Below are 22,443 nucleotides of genomic sequence, written 5' to 3' on the forward strand. Positions count from 1 at the left end.
CACAGGACTGATTTTGTACGAAGTTTAAATTTGACAGTCTTGATTTGATATTAGAAAATTTACAATTGGGGGGCTTGGGAAATGGCTGAGCTTGTAAAACCCTTGCCACACAAACATGAAGACCTGAGCTGAGATCCTCAGCATCCACATGACAATCTGGATGTGGCCGCATACTCCTGTAATCCTGGCACCTGACAGGCGAGGCACATAGATTTCAAGAAAGATTGGTAAGCTCAAGCTCCAGCCTTTCTCACAAAACAAGGCTGAGAATAATAGAGGAGGACACCTACTGCTGACCTCCAGTCTCCTCGTGCACTCATGTATGTGCATACACATGTATACATACACATGGCAACCCACACATATGAAAGCACAAGAAGAATTTACATTTGCATAATTGCCCCTCACTCACTATTCCTATGTTTGAGAAAGTAAATGTTATAGTTTGAAAACTATATGGAAAAATAGTATACATCTGAAATGCATACAAGAATACCTGAAGGAAATCTTTCTAGTGATTTTCCTTTGGTTTGATGGTTTATAACTGATTTATTTTATATTCTAAGAAAAACTGAAGGGGGTATTTTCCTTTTCCCACAGCTACTAAATGGCATGGAAGTATATCCACCATTTCCACTTATTGTGTAAGCGCCTACAGAAAGTATTAACTTGCATAACTCTTGAGAAACGCAAAGTATTTCCAGCATAGGTGCAACTAACAATGTAACGAGAATTATTACTTTTTACACTATCTTCAAGTCTAATCAAATGCCTACTGCATTACATTAAAACCATGAACTCAACAACCAGGACACTGATGACTTAAACAAAGTTACAGAGTACAAGTCTAAAATTCAATGGTCCATTTACTAAAATAACTATAAAGTGAAATTTTTTCCTGTTATCACTGTCCCCCATTGGTAGAAGCCACACCTCTACACTTCCTCACATTTCAGACAGCCAAGCTCCAGAGCTGAGTGTGTGAGGCCCTAACTGACCATCCCAGTGACAGACATTCTTTCCTCCCTCCCTCATCAGCACAGGCATTAAGAAAGGAATAATGGAATAGACACATGAAGAGGAAAAGAAGACACTCTGGTTCCTTACTCTTTTGTAATTTCTCTACAGGGAAACAGTGAGGACAAAATCACATTTGTCAGATGAAGAAGTCATAGAAGAATTCACAGACACTTACACTCTCCGGTATCGTCGGGAGTCCAGTGATGTCAGGGGCGATGAAACAGGAGTGCTGTCGGCAGGAATAAAGCACACAAGGACAGGAGAATGAAAATTTCATATTCCATATAATTATAGTAAAAATCAGAAAAAACACTGACGGGTCAATGTCACAGACTAACAATCTGGACTTGAATGTAAGAGAATTTCACATGAAATTGCAAATTTAAATAACTAACTTTAAAAAAAAAGAATATATTACCAAAGGGTTATGTATATTTAAATATACCTATGAACATGTATTCCCAAAATATATTTAAATAGATTGAAATCAAAAAGCATGCTAATTAAAGTGTTCGTAAAAATCTCCTGAGTCCTGGGTTTCTATGATAAACTATAATAAATGTTTTGTAGCAAGTGTATTTGGAAAACAACAATAAAATATAATCTTTAAAAGATTAAAACTTAAAAATGTATTTGATGCAAGGCAATGGTGGGACATGTCTTTAATCCCAGCACTCTGGAGGCAGAGGCAGGCTGACCTCTGTGAGTTTGAGACCATTCTGGGCAACACAGAGAAATTCTGTCTCAGAAAAAAAAAAATATATTTGCTATCCAAAACTATAACTTTATTCAAACACCAATAGATAAATATAAACTTCCAAAATAAATAATGCAATGCCATCAGATATCTACATGAAAAGAATGCTGAATCTCTACCTCACAGTGTCCAAAAAATGGCCCCCCGTTTTATTCACACAAATCAAAGTGCAATCATCAAACTGTTCGATTTTTCTGTTCATATTATGCTCCTAAATCATTTTAATGTCTTAATTTTATAGGAATATATTTAATATTGTTTTATATGTAAAGATTGGAACAGAAACTTTCAGCAGTATTTAAACAGGGCTGAACAAGTAAGAGGCTGTTTCACACAGTCATAATGTATAATTTTCCAGGGGGGAAGAACAGTGTAAGTCACAAGATGATCTTGTGACCATAAAAGAAAAGATGACAGGAATCTCAAGAAAGCACTGAATGTATTTCAGCACACTACTGAAAAGAGAAAGTGCAAGTTTACGTCCATCAAACACCTTTATTTGGATGTGCTTCACACGTAACTGTATTTCATAAAATTAGGAAAAAGAGAAAGTATAAACAGAAAACATACTCTAAATGATTGTTTTAAATAGTCCATTTTCCAAAGAACCAGAGTGGATAAATCAGAAAGGCACAGTGATTTTAGAATAGTGATTTTAGAAGTCAGAGTCCTGTTCACTCACCGGCATCAGTGAGGGCTGATCTTTCAGAACTTGCTCACTGGCAATAAATAGCTCTTGGTTCTTATGAGAGAAAAATGAGCATTTTACTTTCAAAGGGGAAGTTCACACAAAACGCTCCTATGTGCTGAGACAAACCCACGTTGCTACGCTATGCCCTGGAAGTACTTGAGTGGCATTCATTATACAGAACATTCTAAATACTGACCTGCTAATCTATTCTGGAAATGTCCTGAATGAAGTTTTGTACTGTGAGTACAAAGACAGTGAATAGCTAATGATTTCTTAAGTACAATTTAAAAAAAAAAAAAAAAAAAAAAAAAACCTCACTTATATTACATATTAACTTTTCATAAAATCTGTAATATTCCATGATCAATAATCACTTCCAAGGCTTCCAATAAAGACTTCCAAGATCATCAGTTTTAATCTGTAAGATAAAATGAGTCTCCAAGGCTAGTTCAAGACAAGTGCTCTAGTTTCCAAACTGCCAATCAGTAATGGACAGGATTGGGTACATAGTAATCTGCTGTTGAAAGCAAAATAAATTATTATTGAACTTCATTTTAAAAAGCTATAAATGGATTTTACTAATATATTAGGTAATTAGAGCTTGAAAATCGATACACAGACTTGAAACCTATTACAGACTATTAATTCAAAACCCCCCACTGGCCACCAGGTGTATGGAAAGGTGTTTGACATCACCAAGCACTAGAAAAATGCAAACAAAAACTGCACTATGCTGCTTCACCCCAGTGCGGCAAGTATGATAGCCGACGAAAGCAGAAGGCACCGAGGAAGCTGTGAAGAGAACACTAATACACTGCTGCTGGAAATGGAACGATGGGGACAATACGGAGGCTTCTCCGAAAGGAGAAAATAAAACTGTCCTGTTGATGCAGCAATCCCACTCTGGAGTGTGCGCTCTAAGATGGGACACGAGTAAGCCCGAACGCACAGCATGCTCCAGCATGCTGGCTGCAGACGTACTGTCCCCTTGTTTATGGAAGCACTGTGCACAACAGCCAGGCAATGGAACCAACCTTGCCTTCCACCAACACATAGACATTCTAAAGGGGATTCTATTTACACACATGTACAAACATGGCAACTACTATCTAACTGTTAAAAGTGAGATTTTTGTCATTTGTGATAATATGGTTAAATTGGAGAATGTTACACTAAATACAACAAGACAAATAACTGCATGATTTCACTCATATATGCAATAAAAAAACAACTTGATGTAACAGATTCAGAGAACTATCACAGCATACCCCATCAACAAATACTACTCTATTTAATCTATTAAAGAGAAAATACGGGCTTGGAACACAGCTCAGTGGTAGATGGCAAGGCCCTGGGTATCATACCAAAGCCAAAAAGACTAAATAAATAACAGACTTGAATGGAGTGTATTTTGTAAAGATTTATTAATATCTATATGTTGTATGTTTGTGTATATGCACACATGTGTGAGGGTGCCTGTGGAGTCCAAAGCGGGGCATCAGATCCCCTGGTACCAGAGTTACAGGCAGCTGTTAGTCACTGACTTGGGTGCTGGGAACAAAACTGGTCCTCTACAAGAACATCAGGGCAAGAACCCGCTGAGGCATCTCTCCAGCTCCAGAGTACATTTTCATTACTCAGTAATACCTTACGACAACTGCATCCATTATTTAATTAAGCATATATATTTTAATTGAGCACATGACTCTTTGACTAAGTGTTTGCATTGCTTTGTAACTGTAATAGTTTAAAAGAATGATGTCTTCTCTTTATGAAATCCAGGGCTCATCTGTTGTCCTTCACTTCTCCTACCCCTCTACTGCATTCCAACTACCCGTGATGGTCCCTGCATTATTTGGAATTCAATAACCTGTGAGTTATGAGTTTCTCCTTACCTGGTCTTTTCTCTAATTTTTACATGATTTCCTTTCTTTTTCATTTTAGTCTGTCTGGGGGAGCAGATATGAGCTTTTCCTTTATGCTTCCAATAAACAATTGAGATCGCAACAGCTATGTCTGCTGAAGACTTCCAAATATGAGCTTAAAATTCCAAGTTCTCTTGGCTTTCCACTCCATAGTTTCCAGTGAAAAAATGAATCTATCCACTGTGGCAGTTTGCAGCAAATGAAAACACACAAAGAAGGCAGCAGAGATTTCAGGAAAGAACAAACATGGTCAACCATCTGGTGAGAACCTCATAACCAGGAATAGGGCAGATTCTAAAGCCAGTCACACTACAAACAGGCTTTGGAGTGAAAAAAAAAAAAGGATTGTGTTCACCTAAAATATGCTAACCAGACCAGTAAGACCAGAGTGGGAAAAATTAGTGAGACAGAAATAAGATAGATAGATAGATAGATAGATAGATAGATAGATAGATAGATAGGTAGATAGCTTGGAGTGAAGCTACATGGATGACCATGAAAGTCTAAGCCAAAAGTTTGGAAACTGTCTGTATAAAATGGGGAGTTACAGACAGGTACGGTGGCTACATGGGAGGCTAAGACAGAAGGACTGTAAATTGGATGCCAGCCAGAGCTACATAGTAAGGCTCACAGACAGTATGCACTACTCAGTCTCAAAAAAATGTTAAAGGTTCTTAGCTACTTTAGCAGTGTCAGGAAGGGGTCTATCTCACTGAGTGGTTTTCCTTAGAGAAAAACCTAATACTATTATTCCACAAAAAGAAACTTAGCAATAAAATGATTACTAATGACATTGCTGTAACCATAGATCAGTGGCTTAGTGAACCCTCATCAGGGAAGATTCTTCTTACAATAAATGGGACAATGTGTAGAGAATGAGAGACTCTGGAACACTCAGGCCTACATGGAATGTCTTCATCAAAGCCCTCCCCTCAACGCTCAGGGACCCATGCAGAAGAGGAAGCAGAAAGGCAGTAGGTACAGTAAGACATTGGATGACTCCCAGGAAACTGTGTGGAAAATGGACTCCACGGCTTTCTGTTGTGTGTGTTTTGTTTTGTTTGGGTTTTATTGTTGTTGTTATACTTGCATTATTTATTAGTTGGTTGGTTGGTTCAGTTTTTGTTGTGGCTATTATTTCTGAGAGAGAAAGAACATGAAATTGGGTGAGTGGGAAGGTGGGGGAGGATCTGGGAGGAGTGGAAGAAGGGGAAATGATCAAATGTGTTGTATAAAAAATGTTCAATAAAAAGAAAATTTCAGAGCAGGGATGTGTCTCCATGGTAGAGTGGTTGCCTAGAATACCTAATCCCTAGGGGGTCCACTAAAATTTTTTAAATTTCAAACAAAGTGCAAAATAATTTTAACAGAGAATTAATGAGTTTACAGAAGTTTACTCTGACAGTCTTTAGAAGACAGAACTGGAAGGAAAGAATCATTCAAATAGAACTAAAGAACTGAACCCGAGTGTAAACAGTGGGACTTCCAAATGGACTGAGAGGAGAGAGCACTGTTATCTTTGCAGTGCAGGCGTCACAGGCGTGAGGACAGGCATTTCCAAACAAAGAATACGAGCAGAACAATGTCATCGTCACTCAAACCTGCAAAAGGCCTCACGTTAACAAAGAATCTCCTCAAAGTTGTTCTTGCCCTATTAATTTTTTCTTCTTTTGTGAGAAAGAAAATAAAAACCCAACATATTCACAGGAAACAATGACAGGATCAATAAAAAAAATCTATTTTTATTTGAAAAATTAACAAAAGATATGAATGAAACCTCCATCATTATCTACAACTTTGGATATTTACAAGTCCCCACAATACAAAGCCTGGCATATCAACGTAAGTAGAAATAAGTGCCAAAGTTCACTGACAGTCTCAGCAGAAACTTGGCACCATAAATGTGTTGTTCACTGGAACACTGACCACATTCCAGGGTTTCATAACTAGCCTGGAAGGTATGTACACATGTAAGGAAAGACAGGTCATTCTAGCTGGAATCTTCCTTCTTCATGTTACTATGCAACTTTCTCTTCTGAAGCACGCCTCATTTCAGGAGAGGTTTCTCTCTCCTCTCTGTTCTCTCTCTCTCTCTCTCTCTCTCTCTGTGTGCGTGTGTGTGTACACATGTGGGTATATGATTTTATTATGTCTGGATTTCATTTGGAAAACCAATGTTCCTTACAATCAAAATATTCCCACAGATTTGATTACTGTCAGTCCCTAATAGCTTTTTATGTCTTCAATTTAACAGCTATAACAATATGCAATACAAGTTACATGAATCACACCATGTCACAAGTCTTGACATTAGCACTAAGCAAGGTTAACACAGTCACTGAAGTTTTCCTGGAAACAGGGTGACTTGGCAAATGACTCCTGGAACAAGCATGTGTTCTTAAGTGAGAAAGAACCGTCTCCAAAAAGAAGTTATAAAGTACTTACCACACTCAAGTTGACAGGCGTGTTTGCCTTTGGTACTGGGTGGTTATAAAGTGACTTGAGAGTTTCATTCAAATCATCTTCCTGAAACAAAGAAAAGATCATTTAACAATTAAAAAACATAGAAAGCAAATAATTAAAAGTGTCCTTGTATATTACTAATGGGACTGTAAAATGGTGTAGCCATAGCAGAAAATAGCATGTATGACCTTTCCTCAAATAATGAAACACAGGGCTGGAGAGATGGCTCAGAGGTTAAGAGCACCAACTGCTCTTCCAGAGGTCCTGAGTTCAATTCCCAGCACCCACATGGTGGCTCACAGCCATCTGTAATGAGATCTGGTGCCCTCTTCTGTATACATAATAAATAAATAAACCTTAAAAAAAAATAATGAAACACAGAATTATCCCAATATCTAGTGTTTACACTTTCAGATAGATGAAAAACAAAACTGAATGTAACTACCAGAACAGGTTGTTCTGTTTGACTAGGAGCTCTATATATCCTGGAAAGCTCTCTACCACTAACTATGAATGGGTCTGATGAGAGAGGTAGCTGAACAATAATCTATGTTGATGTCTCACTCACAATACATACAAGAAAGACACAGCTTAAATGTCTGCTAACACATGAGTGAGTAAACGACTTGTAGTGCACCCATGCATTGATTATCATCCAGCTTTAAAAAGGTAGAGAATTCTGGCAGATGGCACAGCAATAGAACCTTGGACGTACTACATTAGGAGAACTACGCAAGGACAAACATTGCGGGATCCACCTATGTGGGGACCTTCAGTTAAGAAGGCAAATATAGATATCGTGGTGGGGACCGGGGAGGGAAGAAAAGGAAATGGCAAACTACTGTTTAAGGAGTATAGAGCCTGGGTTTGTTCGGGTATGCTGTATTGGTGGTTAAAAACTGTGATAAATACCATAAAATTATAATCTTTGAAACGACAACAACTGCTCCTTCTGTACTATGTATATTTTAACACAATAAAGCAAAAGAGAAAGAAGTCAGCTTACCAGTTCCTTCGCCAAGTAATCTGCCAGCGTGTTGAGAAGCTTATAGTACACTTCAAACCATGGCAAGTAACTGGAAGGAGAATTTATTGGTATGTAAAACACCTGAAGTTTAGAACCAATAAACAAGCAAAGAGGTAAAAACCAAACTGATATTCTTTAAAATGCACTGATCCTGGATAACAGAAAAGAACTACACCCATGTTTTCTTTATCAATTCCAGAAAAAATGTATTACTAATATTATAGCAATATTAATTATATTCACTTCCATTTTATGTCAGCAGCATCTGTAAAATGACTTAAAATGTCAAAGCAACCCTGTATGAGGGTATAGAAAAGCTAACTATAAAACTATGTATAACTGCAGTCACTGGTCACTTTACTGGAGAGAAGTGAGACCTTACGAAATGTGTCCTCATGTGAGCATCCCAAGGTGCATTTACACAAATTAATATGGTGGCAATGTCACAGGACCACCACTGTACAGTGGTCTATCATTGACTTACCAAGTATATAGCACATACTTGAATATCTTTATAAATATTACCCAGTTAATACATAATGCAACAGAACCATGTATATATAATTAATTCTTCAGAAACTATGTAACCATCATTACAGATAAAACTTATTCTAAAAAATTATACATATCATAAATTGATGTTCAATGACAAAATTATGATTTAAAATTAATTTAGCTATGTAAAACTACTCTATGTATTTGCTTATTATTTACTTTTTCCTTGTTTTTTTTTTTTTTTTTTGGTTTTTCGAGACAGGGTTTCTCTGTGTAGTTTTGCGCCTCTCCTGGAACTCACTTGGTAGCCCAGGCTGGCCTCGAACTCACAGAGATCCGCCTGGCTCTGCCTCCCGAGTGCTGGGATTAAAGGCATGCGCCACCACTGCCCGGCCTGCTTATTATTTACTTTTATTATTTATTTACTTATTTATTTTCAAGCGGTCTTACTATTTAATCCACACTTATTTTCTAATTCAGTTTATTACTTTCTTTCAATGCAAATGGACAGCCTAGGGCCAGTGAGATAGCTCAGTGTTTAGATAAAGCACTTTCCACGCAAGCATGATGGTGTGAGTTCAAATCCTGGAACCCACATACGCAAGGAACAGAAGTGACCCCCAGAAAGCTGCCCTCTGAGCACACATGTGTACCATGACGTGCACACATCCACACTCCCACACAGTATTCACATACAGTAATAACATCTGTTAAACAGCTTACGTATGTTTATAGTGAGCAAATGAAAACCATGACAAAAACAGACTATGCTACAGAAGAGAACTTTAAATTGCCTTAATCCCCTCAGGAGATGAAGAAAAGGGGGTGCTGGTAAACTCAACTTTTAAAAAGGAACTATTGGAAAACAAGAAAGAGGGAAGGCCAGGCAGCCTGTGGGAACCTTAGTTCAACCCACGGACTCACACTGTGTTGGCTGGAGAGAACTGACCCACAAAGTTATCATGTGATCTCCACACATACTCTATAGCCCGTGAGCCGCCACCACCACCTCCACAGTGGTAATAAAATTTTTTTGGGGAAAAAAAGAGTTTTCAGAAATTCTAAAAGGTGAGGGGGAAAAAAAAAACCTCAAAACATGGAAAAATAGAGCACAGCATAAGAAAATGACCTGGGAACGAGAAGAAAAAGACAGACAGGCAGCTAATAAGAGGGAAAATACCACAACACCAGCCTGTATCAGGCCATTGAATAATGGCGGCTCCCAAAGAAAGAAAACGGAGCATTTCTTAAAACACCACCAGAATGGTCCCTCCCCTTCAGACCTGAGTCTTCTGACTGAACAGATGATGACATGGGAGATGAGGAAGCCACGCTTCAGTTTCCTGTGAAATTCAAGAATAGGAAGAGAAAACACCCGGTATTTCCAAGAAGACAAAGAGGTAAGACGCAAGAGGACAAACTACAAATGTGACCAAACTTCTCAAATCAGACCCTGCAAGTGAGAAGATGAGTGCCTTCCAACCAGAGGAACGGAGGCCGTGGATGGAGTGTGAGGGTAGGGTAACACCATGCTCAGCCAGTCCAGGCTTCACAAACTCTCCTCCTGGCTTCAGTGAAATAAGGGAAACCAAAAAAGAATGCGGGGCCTTGGGAAACACAACAGAGACCACAAAGAACAGAGAAGTCCAGGACCGGAGTTGTGCAAAGGCTTAGGATCCGGTCGGACAAGGATGAGCTTGGGACGAAAGGTCGGACAGGTTCGCAGTAAGCATGTCGATGCTCTGGGTGGGAGCCTAGAAAACTCGGGATAGATAGGTGACATCTCTGAAATCACTTAGGGATGTGAAAATCAAACATATTAATTAAATTATTTAACAGCTCAAGCCTTAGTTTTCAGACAGCAATTCAACCACACCTTATTAAAAAAAGAAAAAAAAAAAGATAATCCTTGAGATTACAGCTTTTAAACTAAAACATGTGTCATCCCACCATAGTTCTTATACTCACTGGTAGTCGGAAATCATCGTTCAGCAGGTCACACCTGACAGAGAAGCAGGTATGCTAACTACAGATCTTCACCACTCCCTCCCCTCCTCCAAATCCAATCCCTGACTGCCTCTTACCCCCAGCACTGTAGCAGACTACCTGCTGGGACCTCCCATCCTTCTCTGGTCCCCCAAGTCTGAAGTAGAGCACACAGATCTTATCTTCCAACCTCCCTTCCCCCATTCATCCCTTTATCCCAGGTCCCATCTCCAGCAGGCAACCCCTGGGAAACCCTTAGCAAGCTGGCCAGGAAAGCCTATGAGCTGATTATAGATCTTCACCTCTCTCTCATCTCCTCCAAATCCAATCCCCCAGTCTCATCCCCAGCTCTGCAGAAGACTACCCGAAGTAACCTCTCTTCCCTCTCTGCCTCCATCTCCAGCAGATCCCAGATCTTCTCCTCTAACTCTCCTCACCTTTCCTCCACAGTCTCAGCCCCCAGCTCCAGCAGACATTACCAGGGAATGCATCAGCCAAGCCTTCCACAGAAGCAAGAAGGACAACTGAGCACATCAGCAAGCTTCAGGTCTTCACTTTCTCTCCTCCAAATTCAGTCCCCCAGTCTCATCCCCAGCTCTGTAGCAGACTACCTGTTGTGGCTTCTTCTCACTCTCTACCCTGATTCCTAGGGGACTAAACAGATCCATGTGGAATATCGAGCTTTCCTCCCTCCTGTGGTCTCCCTCAGCACTTACCACCTTTTAATGCATTCCCATTCCTAAGTGTCAACCCCCAATACCCAGAAATGCATTCTACTCTGAACTGCCAGTGGCCACACCTAGCAAGACCCTAGAATAATTCCCTATCAGGCAACACACAGCCACCATACCCTCCTAAGAACTAGACAGGGCAACAGGAAACCAAGGAGCAAAACACCCACAAAACAAAGACAAGACCCGAAGAAGATGCAGGCAAACAATGCAAAGGCAATGAGTTCACAAGCAGAGGCCATCAAGGCCTTGGGAAGCCTAAGGTGGTTAAGCCAAGGTACCAAAGGGTCCCAACCACAAACTCAGCCTTCTTGCATTCATCGCTCACCCCAAGCTCAGGAAACAGATTCGAAGCTACATGGCCAAGGGTCGTAAACTCTGCCAACCAAAGCCCAAAGTTCAAACCAAGGCAGCAGCCTCAGCTCTAGCTCAGGCTCCCAAAGGTACCCAGGTCCTTTATGAAGGCCCCATAGAAAAGGTTTCTATCTGCCAATGTGAAGACAGATGGACTGGTGTGACACACCTACACACTATTTGCAGGTGGTCAGTGCCCTATCCTTTTTTTTTACAAGTAAACTTAAGGCAAGATCTGTTTAAAAAAAAAAAAGTGCAAGGGAAAAGGACCAAAAAAATATAAAAACCTATTAGACTAATACCTGACTTCTCAATTGAGACTCTAAAAGTAAAAAGAGTCTGGACAGATGTTCTACACTCTAAAGAGACCACAGAGGCCAGATCAGACCACTACTGTCAGCAAAATGTTCAATCACAATAGATGGAAAAAGAAAGGCTTCCAATATAGAACCAAATTTAAGCAATATCTATCTACAAATCTAGCCCTACAGAGGAGCTAAAAGTAAATCTTCAGCCTGAAGAAAATAACCACTAAGAAAACATAGGAATAAATAATCTCAGAATCGCAAACCAAAAGAGGGGGCATATATATCACAACAAACAACAGAATCAACAAATACTGCTTGCTCTTCAAAGACTCTCAACATCAATGGTGTCAACCCCCAAAAAGACACAGACTAACAGAATAGATACAAAAACAGGGTCCATCCTTCTGTTACTTCCAACAAACACACCTTAACATTAAGGACAGGTATCATCTCAGAGTAAAAGGATGTAAAAATATATTCCAAGCAAATGGACCTAAGAAGTAAGCAGGTGTAGACATTTTAATATCTGATAAAACAAACTTCAAACCAAAACTAACCACAAAAGATAAGGAAGGACACTACATACTAATCAAGGGATAAATCCACCAAGATGACGTATCAATTCTTAACATCTATGCCCAAAGGCAAGGGCACTCAAGTTTGTAAAAGAAACACTGCTATAGTTTAAATCACATATTTATCATCATATACAGATAGTGGGTGACTTCAATAGCCCACTCTTGCCAATAAACAGGACATGCAGACACAAACTGAACAGAGAAATATGGAGCTAATTTACGTTATAAACCAAATGGACCCAGGATATTTATGGCACATTTCATCCAAACACAAAAGAATAAACCTTCTCAGTACCTCACAGAATTTTCTCATAAATATGTATGCTTGGACGAAAAGCAAGATTCAAAAGATACATGAAAATTGAAATAATATCCTGCATCCTATCTGACCACCACGGATTAAAACTGTATACAACAGAAATCTTAAAAATTCATAGAAAATGAACAACTCACTACTGAACGAAAAATGGGTCAAGAAAAAAAATTAAGAAATAAAAATTAAGAAAGACATCCTAGAACTGAGTAAAAATGAAGACACAACATACCCAAACATTTAGGACACGATGAAAGCAGTGCCTACATTAAAAAATGAAGATATCTCATGATAATTTAACAGCACACCTGAAAGTTTAAAACAAAAAAAAAGAAGAAATCATACCCAGAAGGAGTACACCGCAAAAAAACAATTAAACTCAGGATAGACAGAAAAAACAATTAAACTCAGGGGTGAAATTAATAAAATGGAAACAAACAAAACAACAACAACAGAAGTACATAGAATCAATGAGACGGAGTTCACTCTTTGAAAAAAAATCAGTAAGACTGACAAGCATTTAGCCAGATTAATTAGAAGGCAGAGAAAGAATATTCAAATTAACAAAGTTATAGATGAAAAAGGAGACATAAAAGAACATCGAGGAAACTCAGAGACTCGTAAGACCATACTTTAAAAACCTGTACTCCGTGGCCGGGCGGTGGTGGCGCACGCCTTTAATCCCAGCACTCAGGAGGCAGAGCCAGGCGGATCTCTGTGAGTTCGAGGCCAGCCTGGGCTACCAAGTGAGTCCCAGAAAAGGCACAAAGCTACACAGAGAAACCCTGTCTCGAAAAACCAAAAAAAAAAAAAAAAAAAAAAACCTGTACTCCACCAAATAGGAAAATCTACAAGAAATAGATAAGTGATATATAATACCTACAAAAGTTAAATCAAGATCTGATAAGCAATTTCAAATGACCTATAACCCCATTTAAAATAGAAGCAGTATTAAAAGTCTCCCAGTCTAAAAGAGTCCAGAGCTAGTAGTGATGAATTCTACCAGAGTTTCAAAGAAGGATTAATGCTAATAATCCTCAATTTACTGCATGAAAGATAAACAAAAGAACATTGCCCAATTTGCTTTACAAGGCCACAGTTACCATGTTACCTAAAACATAGGAAGGCCCCACGAAGAAAGAATTAATAAACAAATTTCACTTACAAACATAAATGCAAAAATACTCAATAAAATACTTGCAAACCAAATCCAAGAACACATCAAAATGATCATTCATCAAGGGGCCACACCCCAGAAATGCAGGGATGGCTCACCATATGTGAATTAATAAATTTAATCCATTATATAAACAAACCAAAAAACAAAAACCACATGATCATCTCATTAGATGCAGAAAAGGCCTTTGACAAAAATCCAACACCCTTTCAATGCAATCCCCATCACAATTTCAACACAATTCTTCACATATCTTGAAATGACAATTTTCAGCCTTATTTGGAAACACACACATACACACACAAAACCAGTATAGCTAAAACAATCCCGAATAACAAAAGAACTGCAAGAGACATCACCATCCCCTATTTCAAGTTCTACAGCAGCGCTACAGTAATTAAAAAAAAAAAAAAAAGCATGGTACTGGAACCAAAACAGACAGGCTGATCAATGGAGTTGATGAAAGAATTGAAGACACAGGTATAAATGCAAACATCTATGTACACCTGACTTTTTTTAAATAAAGAAGTCAGAAATATCCACTGGAAGAAAGACAGCATCATCAACAAATGGAGCTAGTCAAACTAGATGGCTGCAAATAGGTCCACACTTACCACCCTGTACAAAATCAACTCCAAATGAGTTTTCGCTGTGCCTAATATATTTTTGAAATAAGACACTCAGATTTCTGCAAGATCACTCCTTAACACATCAGCATGTAGTATAACCACAAAGAACCAAGTGCGAACATGTGCGGGTTCTCAGTGATGAGCTGCTCATTGCAATAAATTATTCACACTTTTTAATAAAAATAGCACTCATATCTAAGTGGAATTAGTCTGTAAACAGCCAGGCATGCTCCCAGAAGCATGAGAAAGCAAAGGCGTTTCTGCTGCAAATCTGAAATCATGCTGAGCAGAGGCTGCAGACAGGCTCTCTGCAGATGCAGCTAGCGAACTCAGGGCTATGTTTTCTAAACCAGCAGTTTTGTGCCTGTGTTCAATCTAATAAACTGTCAGTTTCTAAATCTCCGATAATACATTTGAAAATTCTCAATTTCTTGTTCCTCTAGAAGTGATACGAACTGGACTCCAGCCACACAATTTTCCTCTAACAAAAGCCTGGGGCCGAGAGGTGCTTTTTTGTGCCACGTGCTGTTCAGAGAGCAGCAACTGTACTTTCCTTGGTTTCCCATAACGAGGCACCTAACCTACTTCTCATCTGGGCTCCTGCCTGCCTGATCCCTGAAGCAAACTAAAACATAATAGGAAGCAAACGCTCAACAGCAGATCCTACCTGACTTCCTTTTCTGACAGTCTACAGAGAGTGAAAGAACTCCAGTGTTCTGACAAGATTCTAGTTCACACTTCTGTGGCAAAATTTGTGGCAAGAGCAACCCTTTTTTAATAACAATGTTTTGTCTAAAACTTTTTACTTGAATATAACACATCAATAAATATTATAAAGCATATATGCCTTCAAGGGTAAAAAATATTTTCATGGGTTTGAATTTGGGCAAGTTCTTTATTTTTTTGTAGTTTCTTGAGTAATTTCTAAGCAATATATGCTCAAAGTAGTCCTAACTAACACATAAACTCTTAAAATGATCATCAGTAACTTAAATTTTCTCCTAGTTTTTGATACTTCCAAACGTACTTAAAATATATTTTTTGCTTTTTTTTTCTTTTTCTTTTTTATAACCAACCACAAGAATGCCAGGAAGTTAAAACAGTCAACCAAATGTGGAAAATGAATCTGCTTTCTCATTTGAATGTTTTAAAAGTAAAAATGTAACCTCATCAGCAAACTGTGTGACTGTTATATATTTGTAAATATATAAACATAAAACAGATAACTCTTCTACAAGCCAGGAGGCTGAAGTTTAATTGTATGATCATGTCGCAAATTTCCAATGAAGACAAGAGGCAAAAGGCAGACGCATACACAACTCATGAGCTCATCTGGTGGCGTCAGAAGGCGCCCCACACTTGGACTTCCACTACAGTGCTAGTAAAATTTTTACATTCAAAAGTCAAAGGTTAAATAAAAGAAAGGAAATGCTTTTTGTCAAACAGTCAAGCAACCACTACCAGCCTGAGTGATCAGCAGGAACCTAACACATAGTAATCAAATAAAACTAAGGAACCGGCCTTTCCTTAGGAAAACCTCTCATGTCTACAGGCTGTTTGTCCATTAGAAAATTGACACAAAATGTGCCAAATTAAAACATTCTGCTTCTAAGGGATTTGTGCAAAGGAAGAGTGTGAAGCCTTCAAGTTTGATGTGAGTCACAGGTAGCAAAGGGGCTACAAAGGCCTTAACCATAAATCTGCCTTCCTCATTAGAGTACTTCATTTTGAACCCTTGGCGACATTTTTATAGTTGTAAAATTACGTTAATGAAATTAGAGGTGGAAGAGTTTTTCTTGAATCTTTGCTAGCATATGCAAGCAATTCTAAACATAAGCAATAAGACTTAGGTTAGTGATCTCTGAGGACAGCTTTGAAATCTTGTTGAACAGGTCAGCCACTTCAGAGAAAGAACTCCGACACCACAAGCCTCAAATTAAATGTCATTTTTAATATTACACTGAACTAAATTTTATTTTTTCTTAAATAAGACAAATGGTAATTAACATATTGACTGACAAATATTATGATAATATAAGTTAGGAGAAAAGCAACACATGGTTTTAGTAGCATGTGTATAGTACCAACTTATCAGGAAAGTAAGAATAAAAGTGATTGTCAGATTAACCATGGACCATATTTCTGGACACATGTATAGGAGAATGTTACAGTCACCAGACTCTTACGAACTACTTTAAAACTATACGTGCATTTTTTAAACTATAAATACTGACAATACTTAATCCTTTAGCTTGATAAACTGTACAAAAATATATAAACATACTTTTGGCCATGAGGAAATAAGACTGAAACTTAAATATCACAGTGCAAACATTATGTGTCACAAATATAAAATGGTTTGTGTTTTCTTTTGTAGACCTGTCTTGATGCTGTGACTTGCTGGTGAAAGCATTTTGTCAAGTTCTTCAGTAAGTCTTAGCTGTAGTAAATACAAGAATTCCAATCAAAGGCTTTGCCAATCTGACTGTAAACATTCCTTAAAGCTTCTTCAGCCTCTAGTCATAGTCAGAAGAACAGTTCCTCTCTCCCCAAAATGGAAGTCTGTTACAACAGGAAAGTCTGACAAATTCTGAGTAGCTCTATAGATACTCTTATATTCCTTCCCCAGCTCTTTTCCACAAAAATTACTATTTAAATCTAAGCTTTAAATGTGTATAGGATGTATATTATATGTGTATATAAAGTATGTATTATCTCGAACTTTTTCTAGTATATTTTAAGTGTACAGTACAAAATTTAAGCTTGGAGGTGGTAGCACACTCCTTTAATCCCAGCACTCAGAAGGCAGAGACAGGTGGATCTCTATGAGTACGAGGCCAACCTGGTCTACAGGGTGAGTTTCAGGACAACCAGGGCTACAGAGAAACACTGTCTTGAAAAACAAAAACATAAACAAAACAAAAAAGTACAAAATCTAGCAAGTATTGCTTCAAGGTAATAAGAAGTTTTAGAAATATATAACACATTTTTCAGCCATTAAACACTTCTCATATCGACCATTTTACATGGAAGTCAGAAAACTGCACTAATATCTGGATTCCTAACTGTCATAGTCACCCCACCAGTATGTCATTTTCCTTCAGAGGTCATTATTTCACATCCTGATCTTAAATTTCAATGGCAAAGAACAAAGCCCCCCCTTTCCATTTTAACTCTGTGGCACTGCCATGCTCAGTCGACCGCTTGCTGTGCCCACTCCCACATAAACTAGTAAGATAACTTCCCATCCTGCGAACACACCATATATAGTTACCTGATGAAAGATGACCTGAATGCATTCCTACGAGTTTCTAACATAATGCCTAAAGTTCTCATTTATAGTTGGTCATCTCTATAATGACGGCATCTTAGAATTTTAGACCAGTAAAACGCTGTCTAAAACTATTTTTACAATATTACAATATTTCTTTCATTTTTTGAGATTACGATATAATTACATCATTTCCTCCTTCTCTTTTCTCCTTCCAAACTCTTCCATATACACCTCTTTGATCTTTGTAAAATAAATTCATGGCCTCTTTTTTCATTAATTGTTGTTACATACATATATTTATGTTCCTAAATATATAAGTACAAACTGATCAATCTATATAATGTTACTTGTATGTATGTGCTTTCAGGGCTGAACATGGTATCAGATAACCAACTGGTATGCTCTTCCCATGAAACTATTTTTAATAATATTATTAATTCTTTGAGAATTTCATATAATGTATTTTGATCATATTAACCCCCTCCCCCCAACCCCAACTCTCCCAGATCCACTCTCACACCTATACCTACCCAACGCTGTGTTCACTTTTTAATTTTTTTTTAAATACATTCAGTCTAGTATGTGTCCCCTAAATATTGTTGAGGGCAGGGTCAGCCTTGGAGAGAGTGGTCCACCTACCAGGAGTCATATCCTTTAAGGAAACTGAATTTCTCTCTCCAGGAAGCTATAATTAACCAATAGATCTCTAGCCAAAGGTAGGTACTTCTTGCCCAACTCACCAGCCCATGGTGGGTGGTGCCATCCCTAGGCTAGTGGTCCTGGATTCGAAAGAAAGAAAGAAAGAAAGAAAGAGAGAAAGAGAGAAAGAGAGAAAGAGAGAAAGAAAGAAAGAAAGAAAGAAAGAAAGAAAGAAAGAAAGAAAGAAAGAAAGAAAGAAAGAAAGAAAGAAAGACAGACAGACAGACAGAAAGAAAGAAAGAAAGAAAGAAAGAAAGAAAGAAAGAAAGAAAGAAAGAAAGAAAGAAAGAAAGAAAGAAAGAAATGCAGGCTGAGCAAGCTAGTAAGCAGCTCCCCTCCATGGCCTCCTGCCTCCAAGATCCTGCCCTGTTTGAGTTTCTGTCCTGACTTCCTTCAGTGATGGACTATAGATACGGAAGTATAAGCCCCCTTTCCTCCCCAACTTGCTTTTTGATCATGGTATTTTGTTGCAGTCATGGAAACCTAACTAAGACAATGAACACCTCATGTTTTCTCTCTTATGTGGATAGTAGATTTAAACCTCTAGATATGCACATTTCATTTGGAATAGCCATAGGAATCAGAAAACGGTGGGACAAAGAGATAGGGGACACAATGATATAGAGGGGAAACAGGACGAATGGAACAGAACTAATTAAAAGGGGTGGGAGGAGGGATAGCTAACACTGAAGTGCCCTGACTTAGAAGGACAAGGATGGAGACACCCCATCAAGCCTGCAGTACTTTCCTAATCCCAAAGGGAACAGAAGTGCAGTGTAAAAGCTTCCTCAGGATGTCTCACCAAGCAAGACTCATTCTAGTTCTTCTCCACCAGAATCACCGTCAGACAATCCAAGAGACTAACTATAAAAGAATATTTAATAAAAAATCCAATAACCAATGATGCTCACTATAAAAGACTATCTGATTAACATGTGTTTTTACTTTTAATTTATTATATTCACATAATATACTCATATTTTTGCAGGTAAAAGTATTTCTAACTCAGGAGTCAAAAAAACATTCAGCTATTCTTCTGAATGCAAAAGTTTGAGTCAACATAATAACTTCTAAAAATTAATGACAACTGGCTTACAGACATATACATTTATATATATATAATTTAACAAGAAGTATATTTCATGTTTTACATAAACATTTTTAAATAATGATAGCTTTCCCAAATTTAAAAACTACAAGAAACTTATATAAACTATGGTAATTATACAGTAATTATTTCAGCTTACTAATGGGTTCAATATATTCAAGATATTTTGAGATAAAAACAGGGAACAGTTCAAAATCTTTTATTATAAATAGTATCAGGAAATCAATTAGAAGGATGCAGATTCAAATCTAAACAATGATGTCTATAACTTATTCACAAATGGGTCATTAAAATAATAGGGAAAACTAAGAGAAAGACAGTATGAGAAGAGAGATGATGTAATTGATGAATCTGAGGGACATATACACAGAAGGTCACAGGACTACTGGAACTCTTCTGTAAATTTTAATTTTTCAATGAATTCATAGAAAAAACTAGAAAGTACATATTGTCTTGGTTTTTCAAAGGGAAAAAAATCCAACCTTGTTAGAGTACACAAAAATATGTCCTCCTTTAAACTTTAGATTTGAAAGTAGGATAAAAAGTAGACTCTCTTTCTAAAACTCTGAACCTCCAACTCCACCCCACTACCTAAACAATCTTCTCCAGCTAATTTCACCATATGGACAAGTTGTGGCATAGCATGTCTTCAATCCCAACACTCAGGAGGCAGAAGCAGGCTTATCACTATGAGTTTGAAGCCAGCCTATTCTACATAACGAGTTCCAGACCATATAGGACTTGGGGAAAAAAAAAATCAACCTATACTTTGAAATATAAGGTTCATTTGGGCAAAGTGTAAGTTTTAAATATAATTATTAACAAGAATAAAAAAAAGTGGTCCCTCAAAGAAAAGCACATTCATTCTAAAATACTTACCCATTTTGATTCAAATAAAGAAAAAGTTAACCAGCTCCAACATTTGTTTCGGGTGTTTTTATTAAATCCCAGATCTCCCTATGCAGCAGAGACTAGCCTCAAGTTTGCAGTCCTCCTGCTTCTGTTTCCATGGACTATACCACGCATGCCTCTGTGACTGACAAATATAGCTCATTAGCAAATGAACAGAGAGGCCGTACATTTTACACCAAGGTGCATGGGTTTGAATGAGATCTCCCCCATAGCTCAGGCATTTGAATACTCGATGTCCAGGTGGTGCCTGGCTTAGGTTTAGGAGGTGTGGCCTTGCTGGAGAAAACATTTCACTACCTCACCGGCTTTAATGGTTAAAAAACCGTGACACCATTCTGAGTTGGCTCTCTGGTTTCCTGGTTATGGTCTGGAATGTGAGCTTTGAGCTCCTCCTGCCATCACACCTGCTGCCTGCTGCCTGCTGTGACGATGATGGACTCTTATCTCCCCAAAACCATAAGCCCAAAATAAACCCTTCCTTCCTTCTGTAAGTTGCCTTGGTCATGGTGTGGAACCACAGCAGTAGAAAAGTTACTAATATACAAGGTTGTCTTCATATGTTAATCTGAAAATTGAATGTTATTATTCTACAATCATTTCCATTGAGTCTAGAATTGCCATTATCTATATAAATCATAGTAGTAAAGAATTCTACTTTTTATAGGCTACATCTGGATTCTTTGTTCACCACGACATCTTACAGGAACTCTAAGTTTAAATACTTCTTTTTCAACTACCAACAGCTCAAATCACAATACTTTGCATGAGGGGACTATGAATATAGCAAGATCATCACAAAATTAAAACCCTATTTATTTCCAGCTTATTGTTTCCACTGGGATAGGAAGGACCTGCAATTAGCAGATATCCCCATTCCTCAAAAGGAATTAGGAACATAAATTTTACACAAAACTTCTAAAAATATATAAGGTTAACAACATCTTTTAAACTTTTTAAAATACCCAGTGGCCCAACAAAACTCTGTAACTTCTTCCCCAACTACAATTTTGCAACCTTTGCCTTAAAACAGAAATTCAATCACAAAAATCACACGAGCATCAATGACAGAAAAGAGCATATGTTAACTTTACTAAATGTTATCCTATTTACACATATCATGACTCACACATTAATATTTCATTTTCAGTGATAAATCTATAACACCTTATCTTTAAAATATTTAGTTCTTTTAAGAAAATTTCTAATGTTATTGGTAAACAATTTATCCTGTATGTGGAGATTATTTCTTACTTTCTTGGATATAGACTGAACAAGCAAAGAAAATAAACAAAATATAAGAATTTGTTTTGATATTTTGAAATTCCAAGCATGATACAGCAGAAAAGCAAGATAATTTATTCTATAGCCAAGTTTTGATTGTAATTACTCACCTAAGAATACATAAACAAATTCTGCCTCCTGACGTGAGTCTGCAGAACCCAAATCTCTGCTTACTTTCAATGTCTGTCAGTACGAAGGTAAAGTGCTGTCCAACTTGATTCTGAGATGCCCTAAGATATAACAACATCGCAACATTAAATCTGTGCTCATTTTCTTGAAGATAAAAAGGCTTGACTAGTATTTGCATTGGCTTCGCCTTTCCAGTACTAGGTTCTAGAAGCTGGAATGATGTTCTATAACTAAAGGGTCACGAATCTGTATATCAGCCCATGAGTCAAGAGTCAAGCATCACAAGAGGTTCTAACATCTCATAGGTAGAGCATGTCAATACAATTAAATGCCTCACTTGGAAATCAATGCTCATCCTACATTTTCAGAAGAGTAAGGTCCCCATAAAATACATCATGAGGTTGGAGCCATGATCACTCACTCTGCAGAAAAATCAACAGATTCAGTCACTACACTCATCTCTAGCCTCTCTCTTGTCTAAGGTATTCTACTTTTCCCAAATTTTAATTGCTTGGATAGCAAATCATGTTGCTTCATCCACTGAGGGTGACCACCATCATGTTGAATTGCTTCTTCTGTTGACATT

General features: G+C 37.8%; 1 protein-coding gene across 2 annotated transcripts in view; it reads right to left on the minus strand.

Moving 5' to 3' along the window:
* The window catches only part of Dennd1b (DENN domain containing 1B), a 229,432-nt gene that overhangs the window by 134,456 nt on the left and 72,533 nt on the right, over positions 1-22,443 (minus strand). The window contains exons 5-9 of one of the 2 annotated variants that reach the window (XM_059281210.1): positions 21,839-21,958; positions 7,863-7,932; positions 6,839-6,919; positions 2,460-2,519; positions 1,196-1,249 (exon numbers count right to left, since the gene is read on the minus strand). In XM_059281210.1, coding sequence (XP_059137193.1) covers positions 1,196-1,249; positions 2,460-2,519; positions 6,839-6,919; positions 7,863-7,932; positions 21,839-21,958 — 385 coding nt within the window. The remainder of the gene's footprint in view (positions 1-1,195; positions 1,250-2,459; positions 2,520-6,838; positions 6,920-7,862; positions 7,933-21,838; positions 21,959-22,443) is intronic. The other variant, XM_059281211.1, reaches the window with a different exon arrangement.

The sequence above is a fragment of the Peromyscus eremicus genome, chromosome 15, assembly GCF_949786415.1.
Source record: "Peromyscus eremicus chromosome 15, PerEre_H2_v1, whole genome shotgun sequence".
Taxonomy (NCBI): Eukaryota; Metazoa; Chordata; class Mammalia; order Rodentia; family Cricetidae; genus Peromyscus; species Peromyscus eremicus.